The 15,016-nt window shown below is 48.4% G+C and overlaps 1 protein-coding gene across 1 annotated transcript in view; it reads left to right on the top strand.

Annotated features, from left to right (window-relative positions):
• Positions 1 to 13,672, top strand: part of IQCG (IQ motif containing G) — a 40,966-nt gene extending 27,294 nt beyond the window's left edge. The window contains exons 5-9 of the mRNA XM_056127720.1: positions 2,377 to 2,538; positions 3,602 to 3,676; positions 6,523 to 6,654; positions 8,387 to 8,488; positions 13,536 to 13,672. Of these exons, the coding sequence (XP_055983695.1) occupies positions 2,377 to 2,538; positions 3,602 to 3,676; positions 6,523 to 6,654; positions 8,387 to 8,488; positions 13,536 to 13,670 (606 nt within the window). The 3' untranslated portion in view covers positions 13,671 to 13,672. The remainder of the gene's footprint in view (positions 1 to 2,376; positions 2,539 to 3,601; positions 3,677 to 6,522; positions 6,655 to 8,386; positions 8,489 to 13,535) is intronic.
• Positions 13,673 to 15,016: the final 1,344 nt, after the last annotated feature.

Raw genomic sequence — 15,016 nt, 5'->3', positions numbered from 1 at the left:
AAAATCCACACATCCCTAAAAAGAAAAGGAGGGAATTAAGCCAAAAAGAGGCACTTCAAAATTCATTTAATGAACATTTATTTAAATATTCATTTAAATATTTAAGTTGTGCCAGGTAGGATTTTACAGATGAGAAAATTGTCCTAAGGGGGTTGAGTAATTTGCCTACAATCCTACCCCTTGTAAGGAATTATAAGGAAATATGTATTGCATTGGGCTCTTAGAATATTCTCTGTGAAATATACTCGCTTTGGAATGGTTCTGATACAGCTGGGGTAGGGAGGAGTCGGGATGGTCCTGTAGAGTCACACTAGGAAGACAAGACAAGTCGAATTCCTTCCGACTTTAGGAACCTACACATCTTCAGACTGAGTTTGCTCTTTGTTTTGGATGGTGTTGGCCAATTTATGCTTCGTTTCTTCTAACATTTACTTAGATCTCATTCCACACAGCTTACATGGTAAGGATGAGCTTAAAGGGGCTAGTATCTAGAGAACTCTAGATCTCCGGCTGAAGCCCAGCATTTTTGGGTTTGTGTCTGTCTTGGGGGCTTCCCCATGGCGCTGTGTCTGCCAGGCCGTCGTCCTGGCCCCAGACCAGGTGTTTTTGTTGTATGCCTGTGTGTGCTCACAGCTAATCCTGATCCCTCTTTGAAGTCCTCAATACTGCCTGAACGCCTTCAGACATCTCTGGACCCTCGGGGAGTTCCCAAGTCACTTGCTTGGACTAAGCAAGTCACATAAACTTGGACTGCTTTGGTTATTGGGCCACACCCAGTGATGCTCAGGGGTTACTCCTGGCAGTGCTCAGGGGACCATATGCCGGGGTTGATCCTGGGTGGCTGCGTGCAAGGCAGGTGTGCTATCACTCTGACCTAAACTTGGACATAACTTCTGGGGTCCTGCCTGATTGTCTCTTAGCCCCCGCCCCAGCTTTGAGTACCCCCTCATCTGTTCCCCTGTGCCTCCAGAATTTTCTCTCGGCTCCTAGAATGGTACAGGTCTTTGCCACCTCAGGACTCAGCCCGGATCTTTCCTTCCTGTTGGAATTTCCTGCACTCTGCTTTCCTCGGTCAGTGACAGGGAAGAGGCAGGCAGGTGCCGTCTCTGAGCCCCGGCCTGTCCCTTGCTTCTCGTGGGACATGTTCACCTCAGGCACTCTGCAGCCAGGCTGCTGTAAGTCTCCTTCGCTGTTTCCTCTCAAAACTGCTGCTGTTTCCTTTCAAACCATGTTCCACGTTAAAAGTGGTCGGCAGGGGGGCTGGAGCAACAACACAGCAGGGGGAGCACCTGCCTTGCATGCAGCCCACCCTGTTCAGCCCCGGTGGCCCCAAGCAGCACCAGAGTGACCCCCGAGTGCCCAGGCGGGCCGCTTGCAAGGCGAGTGTCTTACCTTCCACACTACTATTAGCCCCGTCAATTCTTTAAAAGAAAAATTGCAGTGTTATAATCTAATTTATAATTATAGCTTCAATGTTATAATTCATTATGTAGGATGAGCCCATGGTAGATAGTGAACTGTCTGTAGAATTGCAACACTGCCCTCCCATTGCTCAACTATTTGCTCGAGCGGGCACCAGTAATGTCCCCATTGTGAAATTTGTTGTTACTGTTTTTGGTATATCGAATATGCCATGAGGAGCTTGCCAGGCTCTGCCATGTGGGCGGGATACTCTCGGTAGCTTGCCAGGCTCTCCGATAGGGGTGGAGGAATCGAACCCGGGTCAGCCGCATGCAAGACAAACACCCTACCTGCTGTGCTATCGCTCCAGCCCAGATAATGAACATTTCCTGTAAACCTAATAAATGAATGTTACATTTTAACTCTTCAGATTTAGTAAGATGGGTAAGTGGCATTCCTCAAGTTCCTTTTGTCAGAAAGGTTGTCATCAAGTCTCAGAATTTTCCTGATAGGACTCAGGAAGGTCCTTACCAAGTCCCAGGATTTTCTTTGGGAATAGGTGGAATTCCTGGTGGGCATCGAAAGGAGCAAAGGAAATCTCTGCTGATTCTCTGAGTCTCTTGCTGGGTGTCTCAGGCAGGGTAGACACTGTCTCCCTGGCTGAGTGTGTAGTCCATGCAGCTGGGGACCCAGGGGGCGGTCAGGGCCTCCCTCACAGAGCCCGGGTCTCTATCAGAACGAGAGGGAGGGGAAGCCCTGGGGCAGAGGATCTTGTGCTGGAGAATCTCATCACCCTCGCAATGACCTACATTTCATGTTTCACTTGTTCCATCTGTAACCATCGGCTAGCTTTCCTGACAGGGCAGACGATCCAGTCCCATGTCAGTGTGTTGGATCAATCCAGCTTAGGCCACTGCGGTGACGGGAAGGAGGCAGGGGAGGTTTCCAGCGTAGAACCTGACTTTGTCCCCACAGAGCCAGAATGAATATATCGCTCACCTCAAGGACCAGCTGCAGGAGATGAAGGCGAAGACCAACATGGAGAATCGCTATATGAAGATGAACACCGAGCTGCAGATTTCCCAGACAATGAAGAAGTGCAGCAAAGCCGAGGAACTCATGCTGGAGGAGATAGAGGTGACCTGTAGGGCTGGAATCGGGAGGCTCAGAGAGTGCTTGCCTGGCAAGAGGCCCCACGCCTGCCTCATGGGGTCCCCGAGAAGCCCCTCCCACACAGAAATGAAAGGGGACCTTTACATGGCGTTTGGCCACCCTTTCCGGTATCCGCAGTAATGGGAGTTTCCTTTCCTGCAGCCCTTAACCTCTGAGCACAGGCGTAAAACCGATGGAGAGTGAGCAAGAAGGGATTCTTAGGAGCTGTTTCTTCCATTTGGGAGACCGGCTGTACTTGTTTCCTTAGTCTTCCTTGGCTTGATGAGACCATTCTCCATTTCTCCTGACAATGGGCAAAGCAAGATAGTTCGTGACTGTGGCTTTGCTGCTGCTTCCCACGCCCCTCCCCCACTGCATCCCACCATTTAGAAACACAGTATTGGGCCAGAGAGAGGACAGAGATACGCCCCTTGTCTTGCATGTGGCTCACCTGGTTTGATCCCCAGCACCACTATGGTCCCAGAAGTGACCCCTGAGTGCCCCTGGAGGTGGCCTCAAAGCCAAAACTCACACTATCTGGAGGAGGAAGATGGCCCAAAGGACGGGGGCATGAGGGAGGCCTGAGTCCAATCCCGGTACTGCACAGTCTCCAAGCACCGCAAGTGACCTCCGAGCACCTGGCCCTGAGTCCTGCCAGTGTGGTCCCAGACTTAAAGGCACAAACTGTAGAGAGCTGAGCTTCATTCTAGCTAGGATTCATGGCTTTGAGGAGAGTCACAGTGAGAAGGACCCAGAGAGAGAAACGAGGGCACACTTAGGCCAGAGGGGGACAGAAGCACGGGAGGGGTTGAGGAGGGAATGCATTGCCGGGGTGAGGAACCCCCGCTTGGGGTCGCCTCTCTGTTGGAAAGTCCACTGACAGGTGTGACTCTGCGCACGAGCCTTAGGTGGGTGCGTCCCTGTCACTGGAGGGTGGTGGCGGTCTCTCACTCCTGTCAGCAGTGCCTGGGCTTGCTGGGGTCCTGGCCGGCCCCTGTCCCAGTGACACCTGCCAGGAAGATGTCCTGATCCAAGTTTATTCTCACAGAAAGTGAGGCAGAAAACTGAAGACGAGAACCGGATTCATCAGGAGATTGAAATATTCCTGAGAAAGCAACAGCAGGTAGGACACCAAATGTCTGTGATCTTAAAGTTAACAGCAAGGTCAGCAAAAGACCAGTTTTTTTTTCCAAAGGAAGAAAAACCAACTATTAATTCCATCAGCCTAATGAATGAGGTAAGGCCCCTTATTTCCTTTGCAGTTCTCCATGTGAATCAATATGAAGTTGTAATCTGAATACAGGTATACGTCTGTCTCCTGCCTTTATCACTTAGCCTTTTCTAATAAACTGCTCTTTGTTTTTATATTTCTTCATAATCATAATTTAAAAATTAAATATTGAATTTTGTTTGTTTGGGCATCATACCCAGCAGTGCACAGGGCTTGCCTCTGGCTGCATGCTCAGGGATCACTCTTGGCAGGCTCCAGGGGCCATATAGGGTACTGAGGATCGAGCCAGGGTCAGCTGCATGCAAGACAAGCATCTTATCTGCTGCACTGTCTCTCCAGTCCAAATTTATTAAATTTAAAAATTTAAATTACAATAATATTCTTAGCCGAGGGGATATTTTCCTCCAAATAACAATTTTTCAAGAAAGACACACATTTTATAACTCTTGATAACTGTTGCTAATATTTTCAATTTACATTGCCATGTATACAGGCATGTACTTTGAGGTATCCTCAACAGCACTGTTGATTTTAGATTTTGTGGGGTGCCTCTCCAGCAGTGCTCAGGGGCCCCAGGGGCCCATTCCCCTAGGCTAGCTGGCCTGGGTGGGTTCAGTACTTGGGTCCTGCTGTGCTGGGGGTTGGGGGGGGGTCACTGGAGCTACCCCTGGAGGAGTCCGGGGCCCGTGGGGCCAGGGAGAGCAGTCTTTTCTATACTCTAGGTTGGAATCACTGTCCGTTTCCTGATGAGTGGGACTGAGGCAGTGGGATGCAGAGTCTGTGCTTCCCTCTGGATGACTGCCAATGGTCGGCCATGGGCCCTTCCCATGGCCAACTCGGGTTCAATCCCCAGCACCCCTGAGCACCGCAGGAGTGATTCCTGAGTCCAGAGCCAGGAGTAACTCTTGAGCATAGCCAGCTGTGGCCCAAAGAGCCAAGTGTGTGTGTGTGTGTGTGTGTGTGTGTGTGTGTGTGTACATACATACATACATATTATAGATCTATATTTCGTTTGAATAGTCTTTTTGTGGCAGCAAGGGCCACAACAGCAATGCTGAGGGCCATGAAAAGGCAGGGACGACACTGGGCCTCACACGCCCACGGCAGTGCTCTCCCATTGGTGCCACACCCCAGTCCCACGCAGCTCTTGGAGGAAGTCTCTCTTTGCCACACACTGAGTGCAAGACTAAGTAGGTACAGAATCTTAGACTCACCTTTGTTTTCCTTTAGAAGTTTGAAGTCATCGCTTCCTTCTTGATTATTATTTAGTAGTCCTACCATACAGCACATCCATACAGCTTGCAGTCTCTCCTATTTTCTTTCTTTCTTCTTAAAAACTTATTTGGTTGTTGGGTCACACCTGGCAGTGCTCAGGGGTTATTCCTGGCTCAGTGCTTGCCTCTTGGTGCTTCAGGGGGCATATGGTACCAGGGATTGAAGTGGGTGCTCCTACATGCAGCACAGGTGCTCATCTTGTGGAGCTCTAGTCTTAGCCCTGGAATTTTAATTAATAACATACCCACTGGGTTAGAGAGATAACACAGAGGTAAGGCATTGCTTTGCATATGATCAATTTCAGTTTCATTCCTGATACCACAAATGCTCCCCTAGGAAATAGCTCCGAGAACAGGGCTAGGAGTAGTGCACATCTCAAGAAGAGGGGCTGGACTGACTCCATTGCCTCACCACTGAGCTCTCCAGAAACACCAACTGCCAAAAATGCCAGGTGGACTGGTCTTCAGGTGGAGAGCTAGCTCTGTGCTCTCCTCAGAATGGTGCTGGGAAGCCTCCCCCACCCCCCAATTTCTGGGATCACCTACAGCCACACTCACATCCCCACAGCTGCCATCATGTAAACTCATGGTCCAGTTGAATACCCTGGACTTTCTAGAGGGACACCTCCAAATTCTCAAATACCGACAGCCCAGTAGGAGCACACAGATTAAATGGGAAAGTAACGTAGAAGCCATCTAAGCCCAATAAACAAAGCATTCACACAGACGGCTCAACTAGCAACAACAGCTTAGCAAACCCTCAGACAAGGACTTAATGACCTCATAGTAATAGATAGCAATTTTCACAAATTTTCTTTTACTAAAGTATTTTTTTTAATTCCCATTAGCCATTCAGTTGTAACAAACAATATAAATGAAATTATTTTCAGCTTGATAACAGGGGCAGGCTTGGGCAGTGGTTGGGAAAATGGGGACCGTGGTGGAGGGAAGGTCACACTGGTGATGGGATTAGTGTTGGAATATTGAATGCCTGTCACACACGAACAAGTTTGTAAACCACATTGTTTAAATAAGGAAAAGGAGGGGGGAAGAATAGGGGGCTGGAGATATAGCACAGCGGTAGGTGCTTGCCTTGCACACAGCCAACCCAGGTTTGGTCCCCAGCATCCTATATGGTCCCTGGAACCGCACCAAGAGTGATCCCGGAGTGCAAAGCCAGTTTTAATCCTTGAAAACACCACCAGTTGTGGCCCAAAAGCAAACCAAAACAAAAATAGGGCCTAATATGCATTTATTTAGCTCAGTAACCAGCACCCCAATGCAAAGCACAGCACAGTCTCCCAGGGGCTCCCCAGGATCCCCATCACTGTATCAACCCTCCTGAAGGTAACCGCGATTCTGACTACTGTCACTCTAGGCGCCTTCTGTTTGCTTCTGTACTATGAATATCGGTGACTCCACCCAGCAGATACTATTTTATATTTTAATGTTCTTTCCAAATAGACACTTGAGGATAAACTGGAGTTCTGGATGGAGAAATTTGATAAGGACACGGAAGCGAAACAGAACGAACTCAACGCGCTCAAAGTGGCAAAAGCCACTGACTTAATGCACCTGCAGGAGCTGGCAAAGACGGTGTGTGGGATGCAGGCGGGGCTGTGTGGGCCCCAGGATAGCACTGTGTCTGGTGGGGCCTATTACAGTGGGGTTGATGACCTCTGTAACACCTGCTGTCTCCAGGGCTTCTCTCGTATTTCAGGTCTTATTTAACCATGACAAGTCCTTGAGATAAGACTACTACTTATACTTTATGATCTCTGAAGACAGCTTGAAAATGATTTGTTAAACACTTCTGATTTTTTCTTAATTGGGCCACATTTGGTGGTGCTCAGGGACTCCTCCTGGCATTGAGCTGGCTGAGAGGGGCCCTTCCTGGCATGCTGGGGGTGATGCCTGGGCTTCTGCATATGCCCAGCTTGTTAAGCTGTCTCTCTGACCCATGAGAGATTATCTTGGCTTTTGGCCATGGCCAGTTGTGTTCAGGTGTTGCTACTGGCAGTGCTTGGGGTCCATATGTGGTGCTGGGCATCAAACCCAGGTTGGCCACATATAAGGCAAGTACCCTACCACTGTACTAGCTCTTTGGACCCCCGTGAAAGATTTTTAAAGTAAATTTGAATTATTCAAACTGAAAAAAGAGTTGGGAACAAGGATAAAATAAGTATGTGAATATTTGCCACATACTGATCCAGTAAGGTTTTCTTCGGTTTAAGGTTTGGCATGCTTTATAATTTTTAAATTATTATTATATTTTTATCACTGTGAGATAGTTCTAAAATTTCCTGTTTGAGTTTTAGTCATACAATGATTGACCACCCAACCCTCCACTAGTGCACATCTTCCACCATCTAGGTCCCCAGTATCCCCTCCCCCCATCCCACCCCTCCCCCTGCCTCTACGGTAGACAATCTTCCTCATATTCTCTTTTGTATTGCTTGTTATGAATAGCATAAGATGTTGCACAGCTGCAAGAGCGGCTGCCTGCTTCTGGAATTCTAAAATTTTAGATAATTAGGGTCTGGAGAAATCTCTGCAGAGAGCTGCTCAGTTCAGAGATTCTTTTGTGTGTCTCTGGATCATGGCCATTAGGGAGTTTAAATAGCAGCCGGAGGCAGTTTGTGGGCGTGACCTCCAGGGCCCTATGGCAGGGGGGAATGAGAAGGACGGGCTCATCCCCTATCCCTTGAGGCCTGGAGTTTGCTGTCACTGAACCTGTATACCTGCCGGGTTTTTTTTTAAGGGGCAGGTGGAGGGACGACGCCTGCCCTTGTCTGAGGCACCCCCATGAAGTTGGCCTGGCTTAATGTCCAGAGGCATCTCTGCAGTGAACTGCTCAGTTCGGAGATTCTTCTGTGTGTCTCCGGATCATGGCCCTTGTTTCTATCTTTTCCGGAGAAATAAACTGTTGGCATATGCCCTGCAGGGTGTGCCGGTGCCAGCCCTAACGGCAGCTTTTGATTGTTCGAGGTTTATGGGTCTCTGAAATAAGATCAATAAATGAGCTTGTATAGCTGAGCCAGAGGTGGTTTCTGGGTGTGGCTCCCACATACCTGACTTTTGGCCATTTAATTCTTGGTGAATTTGGCCGCAAGTTGTTGAGGTCCGACCAGAGGCACAGAGGCAATTTTGGTGTATCAGGAAGTCTGAAGGCACCATCAGTCTGCTGATGCACTCCCCCCACAGGTACGGGTTGACCTGCTGGTGGCACCATACCCCCAGGTGCTTTATGATTTGATATTAACAACTGCATGGCTGAGCCACAGCTTAGCCAAGAATACTCTAACATGTGACTGTCTTGTTATCAAAGATAAGAGAGTATGAACAGGTTATCATTGAAGATCGTCTAGAAAAGGAGACATATAGGAAAAAACGAGAAAAGGAAGTCTTGGAATTAAAGAGCATCATAAAGGTAAACATTTCTAACTTTTTTCATCTTGGGGTCTCTTGACTGCAACAGTAGCCCAGACACTGAGGGTCACCAGGTGTCTTATTTGTTCTCCAGTCAGGAGCTCTGCGATGGAGCACAGGGCTTGTTATTGTTGGATCTGCCTATCCAATTTGTGATACAGGAAAAGGACGAGCTCCTAACTCTAAATCTGGGAGGGGGGAAAAAGGAAGAGGGAGAAACATTGCTAACAGTGAAAGCAAATTACAGAATTTGCACCACAGGGGCCGGAAAGATAGTGGAGCCTGTAGGGTGCTTCCATGCATGCTGCCAACGTGGGCTTGAGTGAGGGACCACATGTGGTGCCCTGACCCACCAGGGTGATCCTTGAGTGCAGAGCTAGGAGTTATCCCTCAGCACACCACTAGGTGCCCCCAACAGCAGCGACAAAAACTCACAGCTTTAGGTCAAGTTTAAAAATACTTTTATGAGGGGTGGGGAGTGGGTTCACACCTGGTGATGCACAGGGGTTACTCCTGGCTCTGTGCTCAGAAATCACTCATGGCGGTGCTTGGGAACCATATGGGATGCCGGGGATCAAACCCAGGTTGGCCGTGTGCAAGGCAAACGCCCTGCCTGCTGCTGTGGTAGGGCTCCAGCCCCAAGAAATACCAGTTCTCCTGCCCTTCATTTTTATTGCCTTTGGTCTGTAGTTACTCACCAGGGCTCTCTATACCTACCCAGATGGGGGATCATTCTGCTCTGTTCCTCTGTGTCATTCTGAGAACACCGGGCATTTAGTTTCCTAGTTAAGTGTGTTCTTACTGGGATCCTTCAGGCCTCGTGGGTCTCGGTGTCTGTAACCTTGACTCTGGGAGTTCTTATCGGTGGTTCCTTTAACTAGTGTTTCCTCACACACTGGTGTCTCCTCCACATCTGGAGTGCCTTGATCTTCTGCTCAGCTGCTGTTATTCTGCTATTCAGAGTTCTTGTTTTTTCTTTTTATATCACCTACCATGTTCTTCATTTCTGATTGTGGTAGTTTTTCACATTTTGACTGTTCTACTTGTACCATTATTTCTTTGAGTGTGTTTGACACCCTCATCATGGTGTCCCTGGTGTCTAAAGACACTGAGAATTTACTGCTGTTACTTATGTCTCTGAGGATGTTGTTTCTGAGCACTGACCTTGGTGGCTTCTGTGTGTTTTCCTCATTGATTTTCTCATTCTTGCTGACTGGGGTGAGTCTTAGTCTTAGGCCTCTGGGAGACGCTGAGGCTGAGGTTACTCTGTTTTCTCTGCCATCTTCACCAAATGACAGGAAGAATAGCTGTGAGCAGCATGCAGTTTGTTGAGTATATCTGTCACTTCAGGAGCTGTGGTGGGCCCAGATATATGGCGCAGGTCAGGTGTGGAGGCTGCTGGTACCTAGCCAGAGGGAGGGGCCGTGATGTCAGCGGGAGGCGCCTCACCTGAATGGTGGAGTCGCGAGCTGAAGGCCAGCCTGCTGTCTGTTGGAAGGATGCTCCTTTGGGATTTCCTTCATCAATCTTGCTGCTTTCAGTGTTCTATCTTGAGTCATTCTGTTCAGGGTGTGTCCTGGAGTGTTTTTAGCTGGTACCCTTTGGGCCTCTTGAACATGGGTGCATGTGCTCTTCTAGTAATTTCTTTAACTACTGCTTCTTCATTGCAAATGCCTTCCTGGGCCTCTAGGACCCCAGTGACTCTTAAGTTGTTCCTCTTGAATTCGTTTCAAAATTCTCTTGTCAGCTGTTCATTTATTTTTGAAGCTTTTTCCCCCCTTTTACCTCTTCTGCTGTTGTATGGAAATTTTTTGCATCTCACGTTGGATATCACTGGTAGTTGTCTTCAGCTTCTGTTACTTTGCTGCTGAGGCCTTCTAGTGAGTTTTTCATTTTATCTACCAATTTTTTGTTTTTGGACCACACCCCGAGGTACTCTGGGCTTACTCCTGGCTCTACACTCTGATTACTCCTGGTGATACAATATGGGGTACAGAGAATGGAACCTGGGTTGTCTGCATGCAAAGCAAGCACTCATCCTGCCCCCCGTACTATCATACAGCCCAAACCTACCAAATTTAAAACACTTTTTTTTATTATAACACCATGATTTGCAAAGTTGTTCACAATACATTTGTTTTTGGCATTAACTCCTCCAATCCCAATCCCACCACCAGTCTGGCGTTCCACCAATATCCCCAGTTACCTTTACTTCTTATCATTTGCTACAACAGAGGCAGATGGAATTGTCAAAACTTAGATCAAAAGTTAATTTGTTATATCTCACAATGGTGCTACTGAAGTCATGGGGATCACTAGGCTGGTGAAGCACAAGTTGGGCATAGTTTTTCCCCATAGATTCACTATGACCCTACTGACTGACAGAACTATAGAATATGGAGTGTTGTGTAGCCCAGGGCCAGGATCTGTGGCGTTGGAACGATTTGGTCCTTGGCAGTTTGCTGAGGTTCAGCTGTGGAGCTGGACCGCTTCTGTGTTGGATGGTATTGGGGGTGGCTAGGGGTGCTGTGCCCGCCCTTCCTCTGAGGAGGCCCAGTCTCGGCCTGGACAGGTTGGCCTGGGGAGATCAGTGCATCATGTTCTTTCTGAGGTTAGTCATGGAGCTGGGCTATTTCTCCACCGGCAAGATGGCCGGTGTTCCAAACCTACCAAATTCTTTAGTTTTATCATTTCTGCTTTCATATCCCTTTGTGTTTTATTGGCTGTTTGTTTCACTGTTTCTTTGAGCTCACTGAACATCCTCAGTATTTTGTCTCCGAATTCCTTACCAGTGAGGTCTAAACACTGATTCTCCAGTGCCACCCTCTTCATCCAGCAAGTGTGATGGGAGGCTTTGTTTAGTATCTGGGGCCACACCCAGCATATTCAAAGGTTACTCCTGGCTCAGAAATCACTTCTGGCGAGCTTGGGGGACCATACGGGATGCTGGGGATGGGACCCAGGTGAGCAGCGTCAAAGCAGGCTCCCTCCCTCTGAGCTCTTTCCAGCTTGGACTCTGGTGGGATTCATGGCTCCTTTGCTGTGGCTTTTGCAGTCTGAGGGGCTTTTCCATTCTCCATCTGTGCCACTCACACACCCCTGAGCTCCCTGTGGGAACCAGCTGGGTACTGCTCTTTACTTCCTGTTGAGGCAATTTGTTACAAACTAGCTGTTTAGATTTTTCATGTGCTGGTTTCAGGAAGGCCTTCAGTGGCTTTGGACCTGTCACGTTTCAGCTGTCATTTAGTGCTTTCTGCCACAATTTTAAAAAAATTCAATCGCCATGGAATGTCCCATCATCCATCTCTCCACCAGTGTACATTTCCCACCATCAGTGTCCTCAGTTTCCCTCCCGCCCACCCCGTGGCAGGTACTTTTCTTCTCTCTCTCTCTCTCTCTCTCTCTCTCTCTCTCTCTCTCCCCCCCCCCCCGCCCCGTTAGGCATTATGCCTTGCAGTACAAGTACTAAGAGGTCATGCTTATCCCTTTACCTCCTCTTAGCACTCAGTTCTTGTCGAGTGATCATTTCCAACCATCTTTGTCACAATGACTCCTTTTCTATCCTAGGTACCCTCCCCCACCAACACTTGTGCATGCTTCCAACCATGGACCATTCCTCCTGGCCCTTGTTTCTACTGTCCTTGGGTAGTCTCATACTATGTTTTTTATGTTCCACGAAGGAGTCCGGTCATTCTGTTTGTCCTTCTCCCTCTGACTCCTTTAACTCAGCATGATACTCTCCATGTCCATCAATTTATACATGAATTTCATGACTTCATTTTTCCTGGTGGCTGCCATAGTATTTCACTGTGTAGTTGAACCTTAGTTTCTTTATCCGGTCATCTAGTCTCAGATACTCGGGTTGTTTCCAGATTCTGGTTATGGTGAACAGTGCTGCAATTGAACACAGAAGTGCAGATGACTTTTCTGCTGTGTTTTTGGGCCACGCCTGCCCGTCTTCCTAGCTGTAGTTGCACAATTTGAGTGTTGTGGAGTTAGGGGACTAGTTAGGATGTCAGTGTGTACTCTCTGTGAGTGAAGACGTGAAGTTCCAACACGATGGTGAGTTTGAGGGTAGGGTGAGGAGAGGCCAAGCTGGGCACCAGGACCCTTCACAGGGACAGCAATGGTGGTTCCCGAGAGCAGCTTCTGACTTGATGGTCAGACTCGGAGAGATCGAGAGCTGCACAGGGCCAGGCTGGGTCAGGTGGTCACAGGGGTCCTAACCTGCAGGCTGCCGGGCCTGGCCTATGGCAGTGGCAGCCCGACAGAAGAAGACCTCTCCTCCTGACAGCTCCAGCAAGGGTGTGAGATGTGGTCAACCTGGCTCTGCTCAGTGAATCCTGAATTAAGAACTCACCGATTTTTGGCACGATGCTCAGGGATCCCTCCTGGTGGGAGTCTGGGGATCATACAAAGTACAGGGTGTTGAATCTGGGTGGGGTACATGCAAGGAAAGTACCCTGCCTGCCGTATCTTCTGCCCCTTGCATGCTTATTTTCGTCCCAGGTCCAGGTAGCTAACATTCCCCGCTTCTTTGTTTTTGCATTATGGGCCACAACGGTGATGCTCAAGGGTCCTCCCGGCTCTGCACTGAGGAATCACTTATGTTGGTGCATAGGGACCCTGTGAGATGCCAGGGATTGAACCTTGGTTAGCCACGAGCAAAGCAAATGCCCTCCCCACTATACCATCACTTCAGCCCCAACCACTTCATCCCCACTAACATCTATTTTGAATCAAATTCCTGTTAGATCTGGGGAACTGGTGTGGCACACGCGCAGTGGCACAAGGCTAGTATGTGGAAGTGAAGAGCAGGCGTGAAGTGAAAATACAATACTGTGGGCTTTGTATTTCCCATCCTTTCCCTCTCCGAACTGAGCATGGCTCTGGGTCCTGCACAGCAGGGGCACTGCTGTCCAGGAGGCTCTTGGCCGTGCTCCATCTCCAGGCCCTTCTTCATGCAAACATCATCTTATCGAAAAAGTCACCCTGTGTGGCAAGAAAGCAGTCTGTCAGGCATATTTCAATTTACTTTTCTCTTTCAGCTTCAAGCCTGGTGGCGAGGCACTATGGTCCGGAGGGAAATTGGTACTTTCAGATTGCCGCGGAAGGGGGTGGACACCAAGGACCAAAAAAAGGGTAAAGGCAAAGAGAAGGACAAGAGAAAAGGGAAGAAATAATACCCAAGAGCTCTCTTCTATCGGAGGAAGGAACACCGCCCCAGACAGCTGGCCCACAGGGTGTTCTGTGCCTGGGCATTCCCAGATGAGGTCTGGTAAATTCATTCTGCATATTATGCATTTCCAAGCCCGGAATTAGCATTATGATTTAGGAGTTCATTCTTTGAAATAAACTGATCAGGAAGAAATGTTTCTAGGAGTCTTGTAAGAATCTCTTGCTTTTATTCACTAGGAAATAAAGGTCATGGCTTATAGTGATGCATTAAAATGCCAGTGATGGGGCCAGATAGTACAGAGGGCAGGGGAGTACTTACCTTGCTAACTGTGGCTGATCCATCTCCAGCACCGCTGGTCACTCCAGCACTCATGGTCCCCTGAGTACCAAGAGTGATCCTTAACACAGAGCCAGGACAAAGTCCTGAGTATTGGATGTGGCTTCCAAACCAAACCAAACCAAACCAAACCACACCAGATCAGACCAGACCAAAAAAACCACCAGTGATTTCTGGAATGTCTCTGCTTCTCATTTTGTTCTTTGGTAGTGAAATGAACTCTTTGATGAGCAAGTCAGGTGATCAATAATGTTTGAAGTGTCTATCATAAACTATTGAAAGTTCCTGCCTATCTTTTATTAATTTGGCTTTGGGGTCAGCATGTTTCTGTGTTCAGGGAGTTTGTGCCAGGGATAGAGGGGGCATTCGGCTCTCTGTGTGGCCCCCCGCCCACCACTTCTACGGCATCACTGTAGTGTTTTGAGAGGGCTGGGGTGGTACACGAAATGCATAGCACACATCTTATTCTAAGCTGCATCAGTTTCCTTTCTGGGAAACAGGTAGGGCTATACAGTATAAACACAAAGGGAGATGCAAGAATGTTACGACCCATGGAGTAAAGAGGAACACAGTGACTCGGGACTGGTCTGGAGATCCTTTTGGGAGGCACTGGCATCTATCCCTGCCTCACCTGTTCATGTCACCTTACCAGACACCAGAGCAGTACCGGACACTCAGCAGCCATTCTTTCTATTTCTCTAAGAAAGAATGTTTCCACAGGGCACGTCTTGCCTTGATTGATCAGAACAGCCTTGGGATGCTACAGCGTGCTCGAACTGATCCCAGCTTGGCAGTGTCTGAGACAAGTTGTGTATTCATTTCATACATCAAACCTCATGCCCACTGACTCCAAACTAGAGCAATACTGACAGCTCTACTCCATTTACAGTCAGTTTACTCTACAGGGTGTTATAGGCTCCGGCTGGTGTTTCTTTAGGGAATTTGTTTGGCTTTTTGAGAAGGGACCTCCCCAGCAGTGCTCAGGGATGACGGGGGTTATTCCTGGTAATACTT

Source organism: Sorex fumeus, unplaced genomic scaffold (genome assembly GCF_029834395.1).
Source record: "Sorex fumeus unplaced genomic scaffold, SorFum_2.1 ptg000063l, whole genome shotgun sequence".
Taxonomy (NCBI): Eukaryota; Metazoa; Chordata; class Mammalia; order Eulipotyphla; family Soricidae; genus Sorex; species Sorex fumeus.
The sequence above is the reverse complement of the archived record's forward strand: the minus strand, read 5'-3'. Positions and strand labels throughout refer to the sequence as shown.